Source organism: Mytilus edulis, chromosome 13 (assembly GCF_963676685.1).
Source record: "Mytilus edulis chromosome 13, xbMytEdul2.2, whole genome shotgun sequence".
NCBI lineage: Eukaryota > Metazoa > Mollusca > Bivalvia > Mytilida > Mytilidae > Mytilus > Mytilus edulis.
The window spans coordinates 54673346-54699125 of record NC_092356.1 but is presented as its reverse complement, the minus strand read 5'-3'; the positions used below and the strand labels follow the sequence as shown (position 1 = coordinate 54699125).

General features: G+C 31.1%; 2 protein-coding genes across 4 annotated transcripts; one reads left to right on the top strand and one right to left on the bottom strand.

Moving 5' to 3' along the window:
* Positions 1 to 376: 376 nt before the first annotated feature.
* LOC139502071 (caspase-3-like) lies at positions 377 to 12971 on the bottom strand. 2 transcript variants are annotated; one of them, XM_071291410.1, is made up of 10 exons: positions 12746 to 12971; positions 11369 to 11558; positions 10893 to 10985; positions 10083 to 10346; positions 9527 to 9609; positions 8474 to 8647; positions 7546 to 7756; positions 6486 to 6659; positions 5180 to 5283; positions 377 to 1908 (listed from the first exon to the last, which is right to left on the bottom strand). In XM_071291410.1, the coding sequence occupies exons 2-10, from the start codon at positions 11520 to 11522 to the stop codon at positions 1798 to 1800; spliced, it is 1368 nt and encodes a 455-aa protein (XP_071147511.1). In that variant the 5' UTR covers positions 11523 to 11558; positions 12746 to 12971; the 3' UTR covers positions 377 to 1797. The 2 variants fall into 2 exon arrangements, with proteins under 2 accessions (XP_071147511.1, XP_071147512.1); XM_071291411.1 differs by lacking the exon at positions 12746 to 12971 and adding an exon at positions 12567 to 12610.
* LOC139502072 (uncharacterized) lies at positions 12589 to 22483 on the top strand. Of its 2 annotated transcripts, none has more exons than XM_071291412.1 (4): positions 12589 to 12648; positions 20134 to 20341; positions 21128 to 21215; positions 21699 to 22483. In XM_071291412.1, the coding sequence occupies exons 1-4, from the start codon at positions 12614 to 12616 to the stop codon at positions 22346 to 22348; spliced, it is 981 nt and encodes a 326-aa protein (XP_071147513.1). In that variant the 5' UTR covers positions 12589 to 12613; the 3' UTR covers positions 22349 to 22483. The 2 variants fall into 2 exon arrangements, with proteins under 2 accessions (XP_071147513.1, XP_071147514.1); XM_071291413.1 differs by lacking the exon at positions 12589 to 12648 and adding an exon at positions 19299 to 19480.
* Positions 22484 to 25780: the final 3297 nt, after the last annotated feature.

Here is a 25780-nt window from a genome sequence, read left to right as displayed (position 1 = left end):
ATTTGAAATTTCTATTGCTCACTTTCAAGGTCAAAATAGAAAAGCTTATTTTATTTAAAAACTTAAATATGTTTTTTTTTCAATTTATCAGACTGCTTTATCACAATGCTTGTAATCTTCTTATGGGCTATTATATATGATGTTCTTATTTCTAAAAAAAAATATAACTCCTTTTCAGTCAAATATGCCACTTGGATATATACTTAGAAGTAGTCATGCACACTCTTGTCCCATGCATACAGAGTATGTAATTTCTAAAAAAATAATAAAGATTTGGCACATGATGTCAGGCAAAATAAACAAATTTTCAATGCATACTTGTTGTGTTGTGTAGTTTGATTCAATAACCTTTGTGATATAATTCCATGTCCTGATATTTTGTTTTTTTGATAAATACCTTCTGCAAATATCAGCCAAGTATTCAAATCATAAACCCAATAATGTACCTAATACAATATACTACATGCATAATTTAAAATAATAATAATGTAAAATTTATTCTTGAAAAAATACATAATGTAAATTATTTGGCATATGTTTTAGTCACTACATGAAAGTTAACACAATTATGTGATAAATGGTATTACAAAAAAGTAGTTAATAGAGAAAGCAACAAATTAAGTAGATACAGATTAATGAACTGAAGTTCTGATATATTTGACAAATATTGCAACAGGTTGATATATATATATATATATTTCAGTAGTACAATTAGGGATGAATGTTAGTACTGACATGAATGCTTCTTACATCATGGTGTGAACAGTGGCTGGTAAATACCCTCAACCATCCAAACACTACAACTCCTTATTACACAAATACTAATAAAATGTCTGATCAATCTCTATCTCAATAAACAATAACTGACAAGTTACACATTACTCTGTCCAAAAGTAACAATTGATTGTTAAATGAAGAGTATTGAAGAAAAAGTCAATTTGAATGATAAACAAAAATCACAGCAGTATCTGCACACAAGATAAAATTTACTGAAGAAGAAGGGTCAACTGGAGCAACAGCAAAAATGGACATGCTATGCAACTTAACATAGGGACATTAAAGTAAGGCCAATAATTAAAAAAAAATCATTTTGGTAAAATAACTTTCATGAAATTAATCCAAGGGTCATTATCACATCAAACAGTATGTCCACTTGAACAAAATGCAAAATGGACCCGTAACTTTTCATCATGCTACATAATGGTTAATGTCAAAATCAGCAAATAAAACACAATAAAATATGGAAAACTGGTGTTAAGTTGGGAAATACTGACATGAGTTCTAACACTTAATGACAACTAAGTTGCAAAACATAAAAAATATAATCTTATGCTTGACTAATGTAAATAAAATTATTGAATTGAAATATAAGACTATTTCACATCATGATGAGATCCATTGAAATATCTTTTTCAAAATTTGTTCAAATTAGTCTCTATACATCAAAAGGATACTATAATTAGTTTTGAACTAGTCTGAATAGTCAAGGACTTTTGAAATCATGAAATCATAGTTTTTAACTAATCTGAATATTTAAAGACTGTTTCAAATCACAATTAGTTTTGAACTAGTCTAAATTATATAGAACTGTTTTGAATTAATCTTAATATATTTATCTAAGGACTGTTTCTAATCATGACTAATCTTTGAACTAGTCTGGATAATCAAGGACTGTTTTGAACTAGCTTGAGTTTAATATGATCACAGATAAGATAATATACAAATTTATGCATATATATAATACATCCTGGAAGTTACATGAATCACTTTTCAGCACTTTTCAACACAACAGAACATTTAAGATGGTGGTGGAAGAAGATAGAAGTCTTTAGTTAGATCATCTGTTATTGTCATATCAGGATCTGGTTTGCCTTCAGGGATATGGGCATCTTGTATCATCAATTGTACCTATAAATATTCAACATAACAACATTTATATTCGCAGAAAATATTACATAATAAATATACATTGTTAGTACACTGATATATGTAGCCTTTTTTATTTTAATAGTAAAATGCAAATGTTGAAAATGAACAGCATTAGTTTACTTTAACATGTAAGTTATGTAAAATCTTAAATGAGGGTGGTAAAGGGTTATTTTTGTGCAACGTTTTCAGTCTTTTTATTTCACGTGTTTTCTTGTTTTGACGTTTTATTTCTTGTTTTCTAGTGTTTGGTTTGAAGTGCGTGCCTCGTGTTCTTCTTTATTAATTTTCTGTGTTGCGTGTCGATACTCTTAATTTCTTGTTCTTGTCCTGCATTTGATTAATAAACAGCTGTGCCGTGAGCGCATGATACTCCCGTCGTTTTATGCAATAATCATAGAAACTACTAACATTGTTTTATGCAATAATCATAAATACTTTCTAAGATACAGTGTGACATGTGAAAACACACCTTTTTTAACAAAAAAACTCAATAACTCTTCAATAAAATTTTGAATCATCACCAAAAAGTATACAGATTTTAAGATTTATATAACTAAGAAGTGTGTTAAGTTTTAAGCAATACTCATTAATGTTTTTGAAATACAGCACGACGTGTGAAAACACAACTTTTTTAACAAAAAACTCAATAACTCTTAAATAAAGTTTTGAATCATCACCAAAAAGTATACAGATCTTAAGATTAGTATAACTAAGAAGTGTGTAAAGATAATCATAAATTGTTTTTGATATACGGCGTAACATATGAACCCCCCCTTTTTTTTTTTACAAAAAACTCAATATCTCTAAAATGAAATTTTGAATCAAAGCCAAAAACTATACAGATCTTTAGATTAATAAAACTAAGAAGTGTGTAAAGTTTTAAGCAATAATCATAAATTGTTTTTGAGATACGGTGCGACATGTGGAGAAAAAAAAATCCCCCTTTTTTTACAAAATACTCAATAACTCAAATATATAATTTTGAATCATCACCAAAAAGTATACAGATCTTTAGATTAATATAACTCATTACTGACAAGTGTCTTAAGTTTTAATCAATTATCATAAATCATTTTTGAGATACGGCGCGACATGGGAAAGAAACACACCCCTGTTTTAGTTACAAAGTCCCGTAACTCAAAAAATTTTAATCTAATTTTCACCAAAATGTATACAATTCATTTGACCATCATAAGAAACAATAATACTAAGTTTCATGTTATTTGGATAAGTCGTTCTCCAGTTACGGTGCGACATGTTTACGTCTGACAGGGGGACAGACAGCCTGACAGACGGAAGCCGGACAGTTGTATACCATAATACGTCCCGTCAAAATTTTGACGGGCGTATAAAAAGTAAACGGGGACTAAATTCAATCTGGAGATTGTTTTAAATTATGTGTTCCCAGAATATTTAAAATTGCTATCAAATTAATTATTATGAATAATATCAGTTGCAACTAGCGGACACTAAAAGGTGACTGCAGGGTCATCATGTTCATTATATAATGGACTAGACGGCTGATTAATAAATTATTTTACTTTTTCCATTAATATTTAGGATTTTATTACTCGTGCTTGGTTTTTTCCAATTTTTGTTTTCCGTGCAACGTTTTTGCAATTTTAATTTCACAAGTTTCTGTATTGAGGGCACCCTTTTACCACTCTCTTAAATTAATGAACTATGAATTTGGTAAAGGGTTAAACAATTGCCATTGAAACATGAATTGCCAATGTTTATACAACTGCATACCAAATATCATTGACCTACATCTAGTGGTTTCCCAATCTGACTTAATCACAAACTAATACATGTAAAGTATGTAAATGTTTTAAAGTCAATAGAACATGATTTAGGGGCAGAGCCTGATAATCTACATAGAAATGAGATGGGCCAATGTTAATTATCTGACCTAATCACAAACTTCATTTTCGACTTTGACAAGGCAAGACAATAATATTATAAAACTATTTGAATGATATTAAAACAACAAACAAATGCACAAAATAAAACAAAAATGTCAAAACTTTTCATTTATTGACAAATATATTGGCTTATTTGATTATCCTGGCTAAATCTATCTGTATAGTTGCCGTCACATAAAATTGGCACCATGATTTTTGTCGATTTTTTTAAAAATATCAGCTTCATTCACTTCAGATGATGTTTTTCCATTAGTGGAAGAAAAATCCTTTCCAAATATTCACTACTGTTCTACCTTTAATTGTGTTTGCACTGTATTATCCCGACCTTCACATTTTTTAAGATTATTTACACTGTAAAACCGACATCTTGGTTTCAATGAGGATCCCTTATTTACATTCGTTACACTCCAGTAATATCCTTGTCATTGATGTGATACTATTTCTAGTGCTTTTTGCATTCAAACAATAAAGATGTTAAAAAACTCTGAGAGCCCGAGAAAATAGACAGCATGTGGAACCCCAAGGCAACACTTCCGGTAATATCAATGTCAGATTCCACTATACAAAATAATCTTGGATTATGTGAAGCTCAGGTTTTTATAAAGTGCATACACAATAAAAGGTAGTTGATTTTTGGAATTATATTTGATTCCGCTAATTGAAAAACATTATTTTGAATGAATGCAGTTGTTAGTTTAAAATTGTTCAACCAAAAACATACACAGCTACTTTTGCATAGGTACTACATGTATATCTGTACTAAAAATATGTAGTACTAGAAATTTACTTTTAATATTTAGTACTATTTCTTTACTTTAAAATTATTGTAATATTTAGGTACTTGTTTTTACAGTACTTGATTTGTACTAAATATTTTGGTACAGAAATAATACAATATTCCATGTTTGAAAATCATAATTTTAAGAGATTTGAAATAGAAAAACTTTCAAAATGCTGAAAATGTAACTGTAGTAACCCAAAATCTGTAGTACCTAAATTTCAAGTACAAATAAAGTACTGTAAAATACAGGTACCTAAATATTACAATATTTCTAAAGTAACAAAATAGTACTGAATATTAAAAGTAAATTTTCAGTACTACAGATTTTTAATAAAGAAATAGTACCTATGCAAAAGTAGCTGTGTAGTACCAAATTTATGTGATGGCGACTATAGTGGAAATCAGGGTTTTCTTGTGTAGGCATATTTTTCACAATATTTTTACATAGGAGGTACCCGGTGGTGAATAAATGTTGGTGTACAAAAGTTTAAGCACTTTTTGTCAATACTGTGTTTTAATTTTGGAATAGTGGAATTCATAATACCTGTCTCATTATCTGTATAAATGTCATATTGTTGGCAGCCTTGCACATCACAGACATTAGTGCACCAATTACCCACGATCCCTTCACTACTGAATCACATCTGCCTGAAATATGTATCATAATTTGATGTTTAAAAGTAACAGTTTTTTTACATCACTTTGTATCTTTATTATTATACATAACGTATTTAGCAGCCAGAAACAGCATACATATGTCTCGCTTTTTGACTCTGTCAAGACGAGACAAAAACCTGAATCATAATGTCCTTATTATCTACAAGATTCATGAAATTCTGTTGTGTGGTTTCAGAGGAGTTGCGATGACAAACTGTTGCAGTAGTATATATTGAGGTGAATCAGTTCAAATGGGCGTAACTCATAGAAAAAAAATTAAATCATTATTTGCTGTTAATATGCACATTTACATGTTATGTCCTTATTATTTACAAAGTTTCATGAAATTCTGTTGTGGTTTCAGAGAAGTTCGAATGACAAACTGTTGCAGCAGTATATTGAGGCCAATAAGTTTATAGGGGAATAATTCCTATAAAAATAATTGAATCATAATTTCTTATGGATATGCACATTAACATAGTTTGTCCTTATTATCTACAAAGTTTCATGAAATTCTGTTATGTAGTTTCAGAGAAGTTGTGATGACAACAACAGGACTGATGTACAGACGAAGGGACGAACGGACAGGTCAAAAACATTATACCAACCGCAACTTTTTTTGGAATTTTATCTGCATTCAAGTTTAGCTTATCATCTAAACTAAAATCCTTTCTGAATCTTTACAGATAAATGTATCTTGTTTGGAATGATAGTTTGATACATACCCATTGTTGAAGCTTTACAGATATAGGTATCTAAGTTCTCGTTTGAAATGATAGTTTGATACATACCCATTGTTGAAGCTTTACAGATATAATATATATCTAAGTTGTCGTTTGGAATGATAGTTTGATACATACCCATTGTTGAAGCTTTACAGATATAGGTATCTAGGTTCTTGTTTGGAATGATAGTTTGATACATACCCATTGTTGAAGCTTTACAGATATAGGTATCTAGGTTCTTGTTTGGAATGATAGTTTGATACATACCCATTGTTGAAGCTTTACAGATATAATATATATCTAAGTTGTCATTTGGAATGATAGTTTGATACATACCCATTGTTGAAGCTTCACAGATAGAGGTATCTAGGTTCTTGTTTGGAATGATAGTTTGATACATACCCATTGTTGAAGCTTTACAGATATAGGTATCTAAGTTGTCGTTTGGAATGATAGTTTGATACATACCCATTGTTGAAGCTTTACAGATATAGGTATCTAAGTTCTCGTTTGAAATAGCTACAGAATCTCTCTGATCTACCAGGACCTCTCTAACACTCGGTGTCCTTATGGGTAGTTTAGGACTTGTGAAAGCTGTTTCCTGCACACCTCTTGAATATACTTCATCATGGATATCACTTCCTGTTATAGAAATAAAATAATTCAAATTAAAAACTGTTTATGTAAGTTTGCAATTCTATATAGGGTTGATCCATTGTTGGTTTTTAATGCTACTTCCTGTACTTTAAGCTATATTGCCTGTATTGTGGTGGAGGAAGCCAAATTGCCCCAAGAGGAAATTTGGTAATCCTAGTCAATTAAGATTGCAATGATCGAAACCTGTCACTTAATGTTTGAAATTTATCACAACCTCAGTGATGACAGGCTAGTGATACAAAAGATGTATTACTTACATCACTGCTGCTAATGCCCCTCTTATGAAAGCATGGTCTCCAAAAAAATCATTTTTTGTACATGTTCTGAAAATTTCATTTGTGTCCTAGTGCATTGTAGTGATAGTCATTTAAAAATGAACAGCAAAGGTCTGAAGCTGGCATGTCAGTTACTGATAGTAGTCCTTTATTAATTTACACACAATTATCATTTTGCTTAGGTAGTTTCTTTTGTTATCTAATCTGACATCAGACTCAGACTTCTTCCAAACAGAATCTTTTGCTGTGCATACTTCTGTGTGTTTTTACCTCTAAATTGATGAGATCTCACTAAACATGTTTAACCCTGCCACAGGATTTTTCTCATATCATAAGCCTCTGGCTTTTGTTAGTCTTGTATGTTTTTTTCATTTTAGTTCATTTTTATGTTTTGGAGTTCAGTATGACATCCATTTTCACTGAACTAGTATACATTTTTGTTTAGGGGCCAACTGAAGCCCACTTCTGGATGTGAGATTTTCTCGCTGTGTTGAAGACAATTTGATGAACAGACAAATAGACAGACAAGGTTATTGTAATATATTCACCTCTTTCAGAGTTGGATATAATTAATATTAATCTATTTGAGAGCTTACCAATTTCACAGTCATCTAGTATAAATATCTTTGGTTTTCCCTTTAGACCTGGGACTTGATCAAACCTAGTTGTGATGGCCCAATACTCAATCCTCTCTCCATGAGTACCATATATACCATACTGATCACCCCTCGATATAATTATCACAAATAATGAATGATTTACGGAAAAATCACGAGTCATTTCAATATCCAATATGTCACAGATTTCCTGAAAAAAAATATCAAAAATAACATATATCTAACCTCGCTGCTCTATTATGTAAGCTCTTACACACAATTTCAAGTTTTCATACAATGAACAAACTTTTTATATCAAAAGCTCTAATTTGTTAATTCTATTAATACATTAACACAAGGTTTGAATACTTAATATTTCAGCCATGCAATAACAGTAACAGTCAATATCACATGTTTTCTTGTTTGGTTTGAACTGTTTTACATTTATCATTCTAGCGTTTTCAAGAGCTACCTTACTAGGCACTATAACTTTTGTTCATTGTTGAAGGCCTAACAGTGACCTAAAGTTCTAAACTTCAAGGTCATTTGGTCTCTCCTTCAGAGGTGTCTGTTTGGTAAGCATATCTTCTTAGTAGTAGTTCTTACTTTTATGCGCATTTCATGGTAGGTAGTGAAGTTGCTAAGTTATACAGTATTTCTCAGAAGCTGACTGGGGTTTAATACAGGATTTCAAGACTTTAAAGGAAGTGGAAAAGTTTGATACCTGGACATTTCTGAAACCAGTTGCATAAAATATTAAATTTAACAATATACCAGATGTTTTTGAGTGAAGAAATTTCACTATTTTTTAAGTGTTTAAAAGGACCAACAATTTAAAGGGATAATCCTGAACTGTTATTGCTGAAACTTCATGACCTGGGCAAATCTTTCTACAAAACTTTTCATACACAAATTTGAATAGACTCACTGATGATGTTTTATCTTTATGTATCTGTAAGTCCCACTTGAACTGTTTTTTCATCTGCTGAAGCCATGTACATTCAACGTCCATACCATTGCCATGATATAAAGCTTTATCCTTACTCTGCTTGTTCAGTATACACAAAACTCTACACTGCTTTCCTGGGTCTGTATCATATGTCTAAAAAAGGAAAATAATGTATAAAAAAATATTAAACAAAATATTGACAGGTATTGTGGTGAAAAAAAAACAGGATTACACAGCTGTGCTATGAGTGCATGATACATCAATTTCTTTTTCAAAGAATAATAACTTCTCAATGTCATATCAGTAATTAAATTAAAAATTAATTAAAAACTTAAGAGAGGCAAGTAAGTAAGTAAGTAAATTTTATTTAGAGTCAGAATTTATATACATAATAACAGACAAAAAACATGAGCTCTGGTGAGCTCTTTAACCAACTAAGTGTATGTGAACTTTCTTGTGAAACCTTTTTCTTATCAAATGATCACAAATGTACTGCTATTGAATTAAGGTCTTACTGTATAAATGTAGGGTCAATGGAAGAATAATATTGCATAGACAACACTCTAAATATCACTTATTGCTATTGAAAGGTCTACAACTCAACAACATTAAAAGCTAAAATCATGAAAAAGAACTTGAAATTTATTTAGTCACACTTGAATTTGTGAAAAGACTTCTTCAAAATGTTTTCATGTTAATGAACAAACCCTGTTTGGCAGTCGCCCGCCAGACCAACTTGTTATCTTATTTTTGTACCTTGCTAAAATTAAGAACCTAACTAAATCAAAAACTATTTGAAAACAAATATTTAATGTAAGAAGATCAATTCACTGTTTTAAAAGAGTTAAGGAATATGCACGCGTATTTGATTGTTCATACCCCAAAATGAAAACAACTTCACACAATTGGTTGAATTTCCATTGTTAGGAAGTTGTTAGCCAATCACATTGATTTGATGTCAATTAAAAATATTACCCAGAATGCATTAGATTCTGAAATAGAGAATTTGTAAAATAGAACATTGCTTCTTACCCTGTTGGACAAAAAATTGTCATCTAATTGTTTTTTTCCTTTTTTTATCATGTTCAAAGAATATGTCTCAGATGAGGGCCATCCTGAAATTATAAATTAAAGCAAAATAAAATATCAATATTTTTGTAACATTCCCATTTCCATTCTCTATTCTATTCAATGATGGTTTTATTTTAAACATGCATAATTCAATTGTTTTGCTATAATAGCATATCTTCCAGCTTTCTGAGTCTTGCCAGTGAAAAATTACACAATATAAATCGTTGCAAATATGTAAAACTTTGTTCTTTCCTTATTAAACTGCATCAAGTCAATCAGAAAATCATGAAATTAAATAGACTTAAAAGATAAACGTGAAATAAAGTATCCATGAAAATAAGTTGGTTTCAAGTAAGCTTATTCTCGTATTGATAAAGAGCTACATTATTATGCATTAAAGAGCAGACAATCAGGGTAAAGCCATTGAGGGTAGACCATGTATTTTTGGCAGTTTGAAACACTGAAAAATTTATCTCCTATTTAAAAGTTAAATACATCTAAATCAAACTATTCTTACCATCAAGTATTGGTGTATCGTTATCAACTGGGATATCTAGTACATCAGCAAGATCTCTTGGAGCTTCTGATGCTGAACTCGTTTGTCTAGGTATTGATTCATGTACTCCACTCGTTGCTGAATCTTGATGGGCATAGGAAATACGTGATACGGTCTCCACAGGACTAGCTGGAGGGGGATATCTAGCATTGTGTTGGGTTTCTAGTTCTGCCTGTGTTTTTCTCGCTGCTTTGGGACTTAATTCTCTTTCAACTATGGTGTCAACTGAATGAAATACTCTCAACTTAATACCTTATTATTTTGTACAAGTTATCTTGAAAATAAAGCACTTTTGAAAAACATGAATTTTACATACAGGTACATAAGTCAACTCTACCAATAACATTTACAGAGGTGTACATCATGCCTATGATGTCCATTATATTAGAAACCTGATTCCAAATTTAGATTTGATATCAGATGTCCTCTTGACTTTTAGCCATGTAAAAACTGCATGCATCATGTACAATGACTATTATGTACATGTATATATGTCAATTGTTATGGTATAACAACTGTTATCTTTTTTATTCATGAATTTCTTGGTGTATCTGTATTGGAATAATTTATTTCAAAATTATGAGCATAACATTTTGGAAAGTTCATTAACACAAGAGTGTTTTACTTATTTAATTCTTAATCTCATTTTTGTTTTTTAAGAACAAGGCGTCAGCCTTGCTAAAAATAAATGCATGAAAGAAAAGTCCATACTGCACTATAAAGAAGATATCACTTTCAGAGGTCAATCAGCAATGTCATGAATGTCATTACCTTCTATTTGTAGTTGTAGTTTACCATCTGTTAAATGCAAAGCCTGAATCAGGTCTGTATCTGTTGCCATAGAAATTCTGTCACCATCTTTGTCTGTAGACAAAATAAAGATCATATTATTGTATAAAGAAAGTATGAAAAAAGGACAAGAAACAATACATGATTTACAAAATGAACATAAATCATTGTTACATGTAATCATCTGTTTCAAAATATAGTTTGTACACACTTCATCTAATTTATAGAAAATATATTCCTTTGAGCATGTTGAGTGTGATCAATATGGTTCCTTCTCTTAAACACGACTTTAACAGGTGAGTTAAATCAAAAGGCCATGATATACATATTTTTGTTTCTTCTCCCAGGGACATGAGGTTCATGTACATTGATACGATCTAAATTGAGTATTATTGCATGTTCTTTTAAAATGAATTTGTTAAAAAAACTACATTTTGTACATATATCATTAACTTCACCTTTCCAGAACAATTTAAACAGTACATTTGGTTGGTTAAGAATTAGAAATCTCTCCCTGATATCTCTTTTTAAACTGTCTAATGATGTTGGTGTCTGCAGCATCCGATGTTCCTTAAATACTAATGAGGCCTTCACACTTGCTTTATCAGCCATTGTGATTGAAAGCTAATTCTCTGGTTATCACATTATCTACAAAACATCCAAAAAAAATTTAAACTTAAATATTTATAAAGTACAATTTATATAGAATAGATATAAGAAAATGTATGAGATGATTCTCCATCAAAGTCACAATCATGACAATGTGTAAAGAGTAAACTACACATGTATTACCAAAGTTTTTGACAGAAATGCAACAAACTCAAATGTGGGCTATTGCTTATATGCATTTCATAAATCAGTGCAGATATTCATAATCACAGTCTTTACACTAAGAAAAGTACCAACTGGGCTGCCTACAAGAGGTACAATGTACACATTCAGAAGCTCAGTCAAAAGATTTCAAGACCCCCTTAACATAACATGCATAAAATTGTCCATATTTTGAGTTAGAGCCAATGACACGATGAATGAAGTTTTCTATAAATTTGATATAATTTGTCCCAAAAGTAGTGCAACACACTGTTAAAATGTTATTGAGAAAGTGCAGTTGGACTTTTTTTTTAATTTCCATTTAGATTGTCTAAAAGATATGCTGCACCGACACCTTCACTCAGTGACTACAGAATAAGTGTGTTCTATCACCGTCTAGCATATCAAATTATAAGCCTGGTACCTTTGATAACATAATATTAGTGAAATATACATGTAAAATACCTAACATAAAATCTTATAATCAATTTCAAAGCTTTGAATAACTGTCATGGAAAAAATGATAGAGTACGTGTACATGTATATATGTACTGGTAAATGCCTCCGTTATCCGAAGAACCCCTCTAAAGCTGCGAGAGTACAGTGGCATACATGTACACTCCCTATAAGGATAAATGGAGATGTGTCACTAACATAAAAGTAGAGTTTTATGAAATGCATTGATCACTCAAAAAAGGGGGAAATGGGATTGTCATTTTGTGCAACTTTTCATTTCTGTAAACTTGTACTTCTTTAAAACGTCAAAGATCATTAAGAATTGTTTTCCACAGTTTAAGCAGGTTAACTACGTTTCTAAGCACTTGTTATTAAATATTTCACAATTACAGTCTAAGTTTTGGTTTGTAGATGGGAAATCCCCTAACGTAACCAGGATGAATATTGAAATAATGCCTTTATCACTGGAACGGTAATCTGTTATTTGTCTAACATGTGTATTTTGCGGTAATAATACAAGCAAATAGGAGCAAAAGTGATAAACTATCTTTTAATGTATGTATTCTTACTTTGACAAGATCATTTCAGCTTTCTGTTTTGTTTTCTTCTGAGAATTAAAAAAATCGAACAGCGACGGGCAGGACATGTGATTATTTCCGTTAAAAATAGTCAATTTATTTCCAGTTTTCAGGCTTGCTCATTCTTTAAAAAATTGCCTCACGAGTCGACTCAACAAAGGACTTGAGTAAGAGTCAAGCTAGGTTGGCTCCCTCCGTAAAATATCCAGTTATATAGTTATTTAACAAAACAAACACTGAAAGTTAACGAAAATTTAAGAGGTATCCCGTTGACATATGTAGACATGGTAGAGGGGTACCACAAGCTTCCATAATTGGATCCATTCTTTTAAGTATTTTTTTATATAATCAGTTACAAGATACAATTTTTGTTCATGAGGAAGACAACACATATTTAATACATGCAGTGGTTTCTTCTATAAAATGCAGGCCAACTCAGAGAAATTTCAAGCTATCTCTCTTGGCAAAAAACCCGCATAATAAATAAAAAGATTGTGTTTGATATGTATGTTATAGGTGCCTATTTTATAACATGTAAAACTTTTTGGAGTTACAATTGATTTTAGATTAAACCTAAATTTACTTATTACAAATATATGTAAAAAGTATGCAAGGCATGCTGTTGAATGTTTTGAAAAAATAATTAGGGAAACACCTATTAAAAGCAAACTGTATGAGTAATTTTTAAATTACAATTTATTACTTATTTGTTATGTCGAACTTTAGTTACTTTCTTTTTACTCGGCATTTATTCGGGGAACGACATACAATAAAAATAGAAAAAATCAAGAACTATCGCTTCGCGAAGTTAAGTTATGAAGAAAAAGTTATCAAACAAAAATACCGAACCTCGAGGAAAATTAAAAACGGACAGTCCATAATCAAATAGCAGGCAAAGTCGAAAGACCATCAAAATTCTTTAATACGAAACACTCCCGTGGATTTCAAACCTTCCGATGATAACTCAAAACTAGTAGAATGCGCTCAATTGCATTTGGGACCCGTTTAAGATAATCGGAATAAAAAGGTCCTTTATTGATTCAAGACATAGTTGTTATAATAAAACACTCATATAATTTCAGATATGTGAACAGTGCTGAGGTACATAGACCAACAACCTCAAGTTATGGTAAAAGATCTTTGAATTTTAGGCAGCACAAGCAAATAATTCCATTCCCAATGAGGCCATAACTATGACTGACCTGTTTTGACCAATAAAGAAATCATATCAGGGAGAAGGGGGAATGCAATTGCTTTTCGTACCGTTTACATCCAGTGTTTTCTCGTAGCTGAAATTTCTTTCTATTATTATTTCTGACCTTTTCCTCTTCTTTTTTTTTTTTTGCATTTTTTAAAATATATGTTGTGTACAAGATGTAAGTTTGTACAAATTATAATGTGTACAGGGTTTTTGCACAAGTTATAAGTTTTTTGACACCTACCTTCTTGCAACAGGTGATACAGGTTTAACTTATAAAATGTACCAGTGTAATGTTTTAAATTAAAAAAAATATACGTCAACCTAACATTTAGTGCTATTCTCCTTGCCTTCAAACTGGAAATGAGGATACCAGAATGATTTAAAATCTAATTTTATTTTTTTCCTTATACCATATTCATATCTATACAAAATCTTTGTGAGGTCTTATAATGTTTTTGTATCAATGCTCAGTATTAGACTGTATCATGAAGTTGTGAAAAATTGACAGTAATATGCGGAGCAAAAGACTGTGTGTTTGCATCATCCATTTTTGTTCAGCAGGTCATAAAACACTGATAACTTGTACAAAAATTCTTACAACATTACAAATTGTACACAACATATACAATGTAGCTGCTATTGAATGCCAGTGCTTATTTCTTTCATTTATTCATTTTTTTCATTTATTCATTTTTTCATTTATTCATTTTTTCATTTATTCATTACTTAATTTTTAGTTTGTAAGTTTGTAAGCATTTTATTATTTTTCAGTGATTGCTGGTTCCTCTATTCATTGCATAGAGGTGTGATCCACATAAGCATTGACCCCGGAGGATCAGAAGTAAAAAATAATTTGATTTCATTACATTTGCACAAGACGCGCCGTTTCGTCTACAGAAAATCCAACACTCTCGATAATAACAAAATTTAAAAAGACCAGTTGAAGAGCATTGAGGATCCAAGGTTCTAAAGGGTTTTGCCAAAGACAGCTAAAGTAATCTATTCATTGGGTAAAAATCCTTACCATTTTGAAAAAAAAGTTTGTTTAAGAGTTAATTTATTCACAATTATGACCATATTGCTGATATTTCATGTCAATATAGAAGTGCTAGTGATACTCTCGGATGGAATCCTCAACTAGCAGTGTCATCAACCCAGCGAATAAAGTACGATTTTTTTATGACAAAAGTTCTATTCTCTTTTTTCATATAAAACCATTTACCGATATCACGTGCAGAATAATACAAAGAGTTAATTGTACTGAACACAGAGGCGGATTTAAAGGGGGGCCATGGGCCTCCCCCCTTTTTGGGAAAAAAATTGGTTGCTTATATAGGGAATCATTGAAGCGTGACTGGAGCGGGCCCCCTCTTAGGTCAGTCAGTCGGCCCCCACTTATGAAAATTTCTGGATCCGCCACTGGAACAGGTTAACATCTTTAAAAGAAGGATGTCAATAAATTAGAAGCAAGAAGCCTTAGAAAAAACTTTTAAAATCGTTTGTGTTATTTTAAAATTAGATAATATTAAGTTTGTACAAACATAGAGATATATAAATATGGTGAAATATTGCATTGACCCCCCTTATTGACCTCCAAAGGCTATCCGTTAAATTATACAATCTAGCCAAGGGATCAAAGGTAAAACAGGAAAATGGATAAACAATTTCCAGAACAAAAGTTATCCATCTGCGGTTTCAATGGTTTTATTGGCGAATAATTTGAATCAAACAGAGGACTACGTACAACACACATCACATGTAATGCAAAAGTGATAGCACCTACATTTTATAATATCTATATACTTGAAAATATACATTGACCTATAATGGTTTACGTTTATGAATTGTGACTTGGATGGAGAGTTTTCTCATTAGCACCCATACCACATCTTCCTATATCTATTGAATGTTTAGTTAGAAACACTGAATAACCCTGATGTGCATACGGTTAAGGTTCTGGTACAAATAAAACAACGGCTATTCTAGTTTATTTTCTAAACAATGTGAGATATAAAATACAACAGTATAGTTAAATGCACAAAATATCATCGATAATTTGTTATATACAGATAAAAGGATATTGCATGATTCCAAATGAGACATCTCTCCGTCAAATTCAAAATGACGTCAAAATTAACAACTGTCAAAGGTTACCGTACAGCCTTTATGTAGTATGCAAACCCATAGCCCATATCAAGCTATAAAAGGCCCGAAATGACAAATATAAAACAATTCAAACAAAGGAAACTAATATATATTAAGACGTAAAGTCAGAATCAAATCTATTTAGTACAGTTAAACTTGGCAAGTATGAAATGTTCTGTTTAATTTTAAAATGTAAAAAAAATCCACTTTAAATACACATATTACATTAGCATGCATGATCAATAAAACTTAGCTTTGCACCAATTAACAAGGGACTGTATTGATATATAATACTTCCTGACATAGAATAGTGTATACCTTTAACTCAACGACGTGTACATGGTGTATATAAACTACAAATCACACTTTCTGCAATAGGCTGTGCAGTGGTGCTTAGTAGTAGTATACATGGGACCAATATATATAAATATAAACATATTAGGACCTGAGTATATATATATACTGATCTATTACATGTCAACTGCTTTAAAGCTAACAAAGTACTTGAACGTACACTATTATATGTTTTGTAAAGTCTTCATTTGTTAAAACACTTAAAAACAAGCGTAGTTTTACAACAAAATACATAATAATTTACGTTTTAACACATTTAAACAAAATTATATCATCGTTCGAATCTTTGACACTTCATTTAAAAACGGTATAATGCAAAGTCAATGTAAATATCTACGTTTGTACATTTGTTCCATGATAAATTTCAGTTCCTGTTTTTTTCCTACTGCAGTTTATAAAAACAGGTTAATCACAATCAAAACAATTCCCGATTGTCCCACAATAAAACTTCCCAATTGTCCCACACAACTCTTCCCGATTGTCCCACAAAATTTTACTACCTTTTTACCTGTAATTTCAAAAAGTGGGACAATCGGGAAGACACCAAATTGTTTATCTATAATAATTCATTTTTAATACAAGTCTTAACAGTTTGTGTCTTTTCAGTCATCTTCTCAAATGAAAGTCAAGTAAACATAACAGAAAAGAAAACATAGTACCCAATCTATGGAAGGTCTTTAATATGGACATTTATATTTGTATAACCTGACAGAGAACAATGATTCTTTTTTATACATCATGTTCTATAAGATATTGTGCATGAACGATTTTCAATGTTGTTTATTGATGTCTTTTAGATTAAAAGACTCGCCAACACAGCCACTGCTTCCCCTAGTAATGATTGCAATAAATGAAACCTCAAAATGTAAACGAGGTAATATTGAAAACATTTGTATCAACTTCATAATCAAGGGTTTCGACGTTGATGCCACTAGCTAGTGTTTCATATTCTCTTTTTTATATTATCTCATCCTGTTGTTAAATGTTATTAAATAACAAGACCATTAAACAGGAAATTCTATCCAGGTCTAAGATTATAAAGGAAGTAATCCATTTTATTAAAGATTTCCGTCATTTCAAAATTTTGTATTTTTTACAATATTTATGTATTTTTAAATCACTGGCTTTCTCATGCTTATGTTTGATCATTTCCGATGCAGGTTAATCCCCGAAAAAAAGAGATTGGGACGCACGAAATTGAAGATGTTCGATATTTGATCGTCTTTGCATAAGTTATTTTAACCAGCTTTTGTAAATGTGACTCTCTTTGTCCATTGCTATTATGGACCCCAAATTACCCTTTGTGTCTATGCCTTTTTGGTGTTATGTGAGTGTATATAGTGACAAATAAACTCATCATAGCCTTAGATATCAGGTTTGAACTTTTATATTTGCGCCATACGCGCGTTTTGTCTACAAAAGACTCATCAATGACGTCGTTTTATGACAGGTTGAGCGACTAGAAGAAAGAAAAAAAATTACCCTTGGATTTCGTATGAACAATATAACGAATCAAGATGATGTTGTTTTTTTTTTGTCGTTGTGTAACTATAAAAAAAAACTTTTCGTAGAAACCAGTATTGACATTTTGCATTTGTGTCAGACCCGCGTCTCGTATACAAAAGACTCATCAGTGACGCTCGAATAAAAAAAGTTAATAAGCCTAACTAAAGTTTGAAGTTGTATCTAGCAATGAGGAACAAAATTTCCTTAAAGTTTTACCAATTAAAGCTAAGGCAATCTATTCCTGAAGTAGAAAAAGCCTGAGAATTTTTAAAATCCAAAGTTTTGTAAATTTATCTTCTTCATTCTATATACTTAGTGGTTATTTTTATTGGTGAACTGAAGAGGACTGTAATGAGCCTGCTTAGAGTTTTTGAAACATTTTTAAAGGATTTATTTATATCTAAATTGAAGCAAAAAATGCATGGACTTTTAGAATATTAATTTTGTAAACAAATAAATTAAAATTCTCTAAATGGAATATAGTTATATATACAATGTATTTAAGATATATATCTTATAAACTTAATAACAGATCTTACAAACTAAATAAGATATCTTATAAATTTAGTAATTGATATATTTTATACTGAAATTAAGTAAGATATGTTAAAAGTTTATAACATATATTTCACTCGCTATGAAATATCTCAATTAACCTGTAAACCGTATTCGTCAATATAGCAGGTGTGGAAAGTCGAAATTGTTATTTGGTAAAATCTGCAAATTTATTTTAGATAGAAGACGTCGTTTTTTATGTCGCAAAACTTTTTGTCTTAAATTTGTAAATATAAATATTTAAAGGAAATTTTTAAATCAGGCTGTACAGTGATATTTATTATTATTGCACAGCAATATAATATTCCCCACAGAAAGTAACCAAAAGTTAGCGTGCAATAAATTCTAACATTGCACTAGTGCAATAAATCTTCAAAATTCATGACGTCATTAACGGAACAATCTAGGTTTAAAGTTTCCAGTCAATTTTTAGTTTCAAATATTATATTGTTATACACTAAAAGGGTTATTGCATGAATATTGGAGAATATTGTCCCTCGTAGAATATATATTGCACTCGCAAGCTCGTGCAATATAAAATTCTACTCGGGACACTATTCCCCAATATTCATGCAATAACCCTAAGTATATTATTGTATGTATTCGTGTATTATGTTATGTATTGTAATTTTAATGGTGAGACGTAAATAAACTATTTGTATTCTATTATATAGGTAATATATGCAATAACACAGCTAATTTTGACACTGCAACACGTTTTTACCAACGTAATTGATTGTCTTGTCTAAAATCGAGTTATCTGCACATATTTCAATAGGTGGCAGTATTGATTATAAAATGGATATTGGACTTACCTGTTGTGTACTTATGCTAAATATAGATAGTATTACTACATACTTTAAATTACCAATTGTTGTGCAATTTACAACCCGTAAATAAAAACAAATAACAATTACATGGACAGTGAGGAATGATTTAAAAAAATATTATATCAAAATGAACAGGTAAAGTTTTATAAAAGCAATCTGATTGCAACAGTATTATATATCTAATAATGCAAAAAACTTGCGTTTATGTAATAATTATGTTAATTGCTTGATTAGTTATATTAATAAAGACAACAGTAGCATACCGGTATTCTTAAGTCATAAATATTTATAACGAATAATACAAAATTAATATGATTATAATGATTAATACATGTAATACAAGAAATTACTATTGTTAATATGAACAATGCAAGAAATTACTATAATCATAATGAATAATACAAGAAATACCTATATTTATAAATGAATAATACAAGAAAATTACTATGTTTGTAACGAATAAATACCAAAACATAAGAAATTACTATATATTTTTTATGAATAATACAAGAAATACTTTCTGTAATTTTTGTGCTATTTTTGCATTTCCTAAGCGGTGTGAGAAAAATATTTCTCATCACTTATGAAATATCTGTTCTGAGCAAATTATTGGTCGAAATTACATCAAGCCTCGCGCTTCAAATATTAAAATTTAACTGTCTTGTGTGGAAAAATATCGGAATACACTTGTTGCAGTGTTGGAATGTATATATCTATTTGTAATGAATAATACAATAAATTTCTATCTACTTTACGTTTCCATTTCTTCATTTAACATCATTTTCCAGAGACGAAATTCTAGAGCAGTTAAAGACTAACGGCTATGTGGTTATTCCAAATGTTTTGTCAGAGGAAGAATGTAATGAGCATGCTGGAAGTTATAAAAGATGGTATTCCATTTTAAAAGATAATACAGCAAAAACGAAACAGCGAAGGTCCGTCATACAATCATACAGAGTCGGTCATTTTAACACAACATGGAAAATAAGACTCCAGGTAAATGGATTTTGTAAACAATAATATAATGCATTCTCTACATGGAGTACAGTAAAAACAAACTAATGCAATTAAGATCATACTGTTCTTCAGACAAGAGGAACTAAAGGGATGGCTAAATAAAGCCAACTGTGTTATACCGCTGTTCAAAAGTCATAAATCGATCAATATAAAAAAAAAAAAAGATTTCCAAACTGAAACCAAGATAAACAAATTAACTTTTATAATAAAAGGAAAACAACCGAGAAAAAGAAACAATGAACTGCATCAAAAACAAACGCCAAAAAAATACATAGAAACAGACGTTTTGATAACAACTGCTATATGCCCAAATTCGAACAGCAAATTTTAGTATTTGAACACTGCGATTAAGCTTGATAAAATGAAAACAGCACGTTATAAATTTCATGTGTTCGAATACTTTTTTTGTATTTACCTTCATCATGAACGCTCAAAATCGAATATTTGAAAGCCAAGAATGTGTAGTATCCTAAACAGTTGAAGAGATATATCACCGACATAGACATAAAAACCATCCATCTCAGGTCAACTTTGCCTCAAAGTTTTAGAAAAAAATGTTATAATCATGTCAGTACTGACTACTGAGATGATGATTGAAATCAATGCGTGACTTTTCACATATCTTTATTTTGTACTGCACATTTGGCTACATCTGACTGGAAGGACTTTGTATCGTTGACTTATGTTGCAAGTCTCATATGTTTTCCCTATTTTATTCTATTATATTCTTTGTCTTAATATGTATTGAAAATTTCTTTAATTTAGGTCAAACCTGTGTTTGAAATGATATGGGGGACAAAGAAACTTCTTACAAGCGTAGACGGAATTGCAATTTCTATGCCTTCAGAAACAGGTAATTGAGAGTTGATTGACTTTATAATTATGTTTACTGCACCAAATTCGTTCCTTCCTGTAGAGCTAAACAATTTTATTACACGATTCTTAAAAGAACTTCTTCAGGATATTTGCCTTGTTAATGATAAAAAAAAAAAACACTTACTAATTAGTTATGCACAATAAACTATAAATTAACGGAACTTTTAGCGCTTTTTGTGTGCATGAAATTACTTTTGCTATAAACAATCTATAGGTACGTCAACACCAAAAATTTTCAACAAGAATTCGGAATGGGATTACATCCAAAAAGTCATAGACATAGATTTCAGTCTGAGGTTAAATTTAATATAGTGATTTGTAACCTTAGTTTTAGTAATGTGGAGATCTTTATTACAGTCTATTATCCAATAATTCTATTGATCACATTGGTTTGTTGCATCAGAAATGTTACAAACGTGCTCATACCAAATCTAAAATGACTAAATATATAATTTGAAAGGTGAAGCTGATTTTCGCTCAAATGGTGATTGTTGGATGCATTTGGACCAAGGTGTGAAACGTAGGGGTCTCCATGCATACCAAGGAGCTGTCTATCTGGAGGAATCAACCGACAAAGACTATTGTTTTCGAGTAATGGATGGATCCCATGAATTCCATTCCGAATTTTTCAAGGCTTTTCCTTATGCCGGTGAAAAATCTAAGCGTTGTGAATTTTTTAAGTTCAACGAGGAAGAGAGAACATGGTATGAAAACAATGGTTGTCAGTTGGTATCTGTTCCTGTTCCAAAAGGTGGAATAGTTTTATGGGATTCTAGGACTGCGCATGATAATATAGCTCCACTAAGTGGACGTCCAGATACTGATAGATGGCGCTGTGTCTGTTTTGTTAGCATGACACCTGCAATATGGGCAGGAAAAGGCGATATTGAATTTAAGAACAAGGCTTACGCTGATCTTGCCATGACAACTCACTGGTCCTCTCAAGGTCAGCAGCGTCACAAATCAGAAGAAAAATGCGATGATTTGCTATCAATAAAAAAACTTCCTGCAGCCTCAAGAACGAAGGAGGCCAAATTAATAATGGGCGTCGATAGATACGATTTTAATGACGGCGAACCAAATGGTCCACCAGCTCCTTACTGGATGTAACTTTTCACAACTTTTTTGATTGATTGTAAAAACTATAATACTCGTTTTAAACGTGACTTACTATGACCTTGAGGATCAGTTAGCTGATAGTGACATGTTCGATGCAGATAAGAATAAAACAGATCGCCAACATTTCGAATTGTTTTGTTCTTTTGTTTGTGATGGTGTACGTTATTTCCAGTTTTTAATGCCCACGCAGTTTTCCTCAACCAAATGTTATGAAACGTATACACAATGCTAATTACCACAAACACAGATCAAGTTTTAATTTTGGTATCGTTATTTTAACTGTTCTCGAGTTATGCCCATTTACAAATGTAATAATTGCTTAATGTTTTGTTTCTGTTCTATCACTTAAGTTTGACTCAACCAAATTTTATGAAACTTATACACCATATGTATTACTACAAAACTCAGATCAAGTACAAATTTGGGTAGCGTTTCTTTAACTGTTCTTCACTTATGTGCCTTACTAATTTTATATGATATGGAAGCGGGGTCATCATCTGTGTCCGATGGACACATTCCGCATGGTCTGTTTTGTTACTGTATTGGATGCGTCTATACCATTTTTTCAATTCAGTTCCAGAAGATGGAATGATTACTTTAAGGATACATTTCTGTAGTTGTAATGAGTCTTATAAAAGCTTAAGTTACTCAAAAAGACAGACTGGAATTGAAAGCAAAATGCACAAAAATCAGCTTTCAAAATGTCGTTGATCAATTTTGTCTGTTGAAGTTTACAAACACAAGGCTATCGTAGTGCGCATGCTTTAAAACAACACTCAACCGATTTGTGTAATCACTGATACTAGGATATTCATAAAACACCTGATTTCGACTACAGATTTCACAAAAATGTTTAGATAATTGAGTGCTTTTAAAAAAATCATTGGCTGAATTCAATAATAAAGAAATGAATAATCATTTTGTAAATGTCGTGCGTCGAAAATGACCATCCACGCTTAAACCTGAACATTTGAATACCAGAAATGTATATACTCTTCAACATTAGGAGCTTTAATGTACATGACAACAAGAATTAACAGAACAGTCAATTTGTCTAAGGTCAAATTTGCCTGAAGGAGTTAATGAACCGTACTTTCTTAATAATTTATAAATCTATGGAATAAAACAGGGAATGTTAAATAACACGAATAAGAAAATGTTATAAATAACGTTTATAACGAAACATTTCTACATTTGAAAAGGCTTTTTCTAAGTCAGGGATATGACAGTTGTCCATTCGTTTAATTTGATGTGTTTTATTCTTTGATTTTGACATTTGATTAGAGACTTTCCGTTTTGAATTTTCCTCGGAGTTCAGTAATTTTGTGATTTTAATTTTTACTACATAGAATGGACAGGTCATCAACTTCCTCCTTCAATTGGCCTTATCATTTTTCTGATGTCAGCTTTACTGATGAGTCTTTTGTAGTCGAAACACAGTGTCTAGCTTTAAAAAAACCCTATAAGATTGTATTTTGAATGTGATTTTTTATTTGGTTTGCTCTATTTTCAAATTGCGTAAAAATCATAATTACTTAAAATAATCTTCACGTATGATTAAAAAATACTAAATTCCTTCGGGTGGGTTGCAATTGATTCATAATGCTTTTTCAAGCAGTTAACTTCTTCGCCATTTGTGATATACAAGATTTCTCATGTGTACTGCAAGGTCATTTTATTCCTATAGTCGACGTTTAAAAAAGGAATCTGTAATGTCTAGTTCAACCAAGTTATCTATTAATATATTGGAAAGAATACATTTAAATACATTCTTGACATTCATATGATTAAACATCGAATTGAGGATTTTAAATATCGTCAGCAACAACGTTTTTATATAAAACTAATTTCCATTTCAGGGATTTTGCAAAACAACTTTAACATCTAGAGATTTTAGAATTATCTGAAAATGTCAGAGATTTTATAAAATCCCTGATTTAAAACAAACCATAACAGCACAGTCAAACTGTGGGTAAACAAACGCATCGATAGGGCATGCAACTCAAAGTCATATAAAATTGAGAATGGAAATGGGGAATGTGTCAAAGAGACAAGAACCCGACCAAATAAAAAACAACAGCAGAGGGTCACCAACAGGTCTTCAATGTAGCGAGAAATTCCCGCACCCGGAGGCGTCCTTCAGCTGGCCCCTAAACAAATATATACTAGTCCAGTGATAATATACATGGATCTACGATCAAACTGCCACGACGAAGAAAAACACGCTGATATGCAGAGATGATGTATAAGAAAGTTGGATATATGACCCAAAAAATTAACAAAAGTTCTAAAATCACAACCACAAACACATCAAACGAAAAGTAAACAACAGTCAAATTCTTGACTTTGTACAGACATTTCCTTACAAACATGGCGGATTAAACTTAGTCTAGGTTTTAAGTTAAAAAAAATCAATTAAAGACAACAATGTGTGAGCAAAACAAATAGATATAATAGAAACAAAAAACTATTTCAAATAACAAAGAAACACATAGAAAAACAAAATGGCATATGGTACCTATGGACAAGGTACAACATAGCAAAAATAAAAACAATAACAATAGCACACTAACAAAAATGCGCGATGTATAAATACGTATACATAGCCACGCTAAAAGTATATTTCCATGAAGGGACTAAACAGTAAACATTGCAAATATAAAACGACAAATAAAAATAACACTTTAACACGTAATGAACGCCAGTACCTAGAGTCTATACTTCAGGACCATTGTGCAGTATTTGTGAAGTTGATACGGAATATTCACCAACTAGCTCTTGTTTTCTTCCGATGATTTTCTTTAAGAAAAATAATTTTGGCAACTATATTATTATAAATATTTTTATCCGCTGTTCAACTTCGAGGTAATAAATTGATTGAGAGAAACAAAAAAATCCGGGCTACAAACTAAAAGCGAAGGAAACACATCAAACATAAGAGGAAAACAACGAAACAACAATAACACTGAAGTGCAACAAAAAAACAAACGACAATGCAACATACATAGAAACAAACTTTTAGATGACAATTGCCATATTCCTGACTTGTATCACCAGCCAAGTAGTCAGCACGGTGTTGACATGAATAACAATAACATGGTCATTTTTATAAATTTCCTGTTACAAAACTTTGATTTTTTCGAAAAACTAAGAATTTTTTATCCTAGAAATAGATTACCTCAGCCGTATTTGGTACAATTTTTTGGAATTTAGGGTCCTCAATGCTCTTCAACTTTGTACTTGTTTGGCTTTATAACTCTTTGGTCTGAGCGTCACTGATGAGTCTTATGTAGACGAAACGCGCGTTTTAAATTATAATCCTGGTACCTTTGATAACTATTGTTACAGGACATTTTTAGAAAAAATAATGGATTGAACCGGGTTTGTGGCTAGCCAAACCTCGCGTTTATGGACACTGGTGAT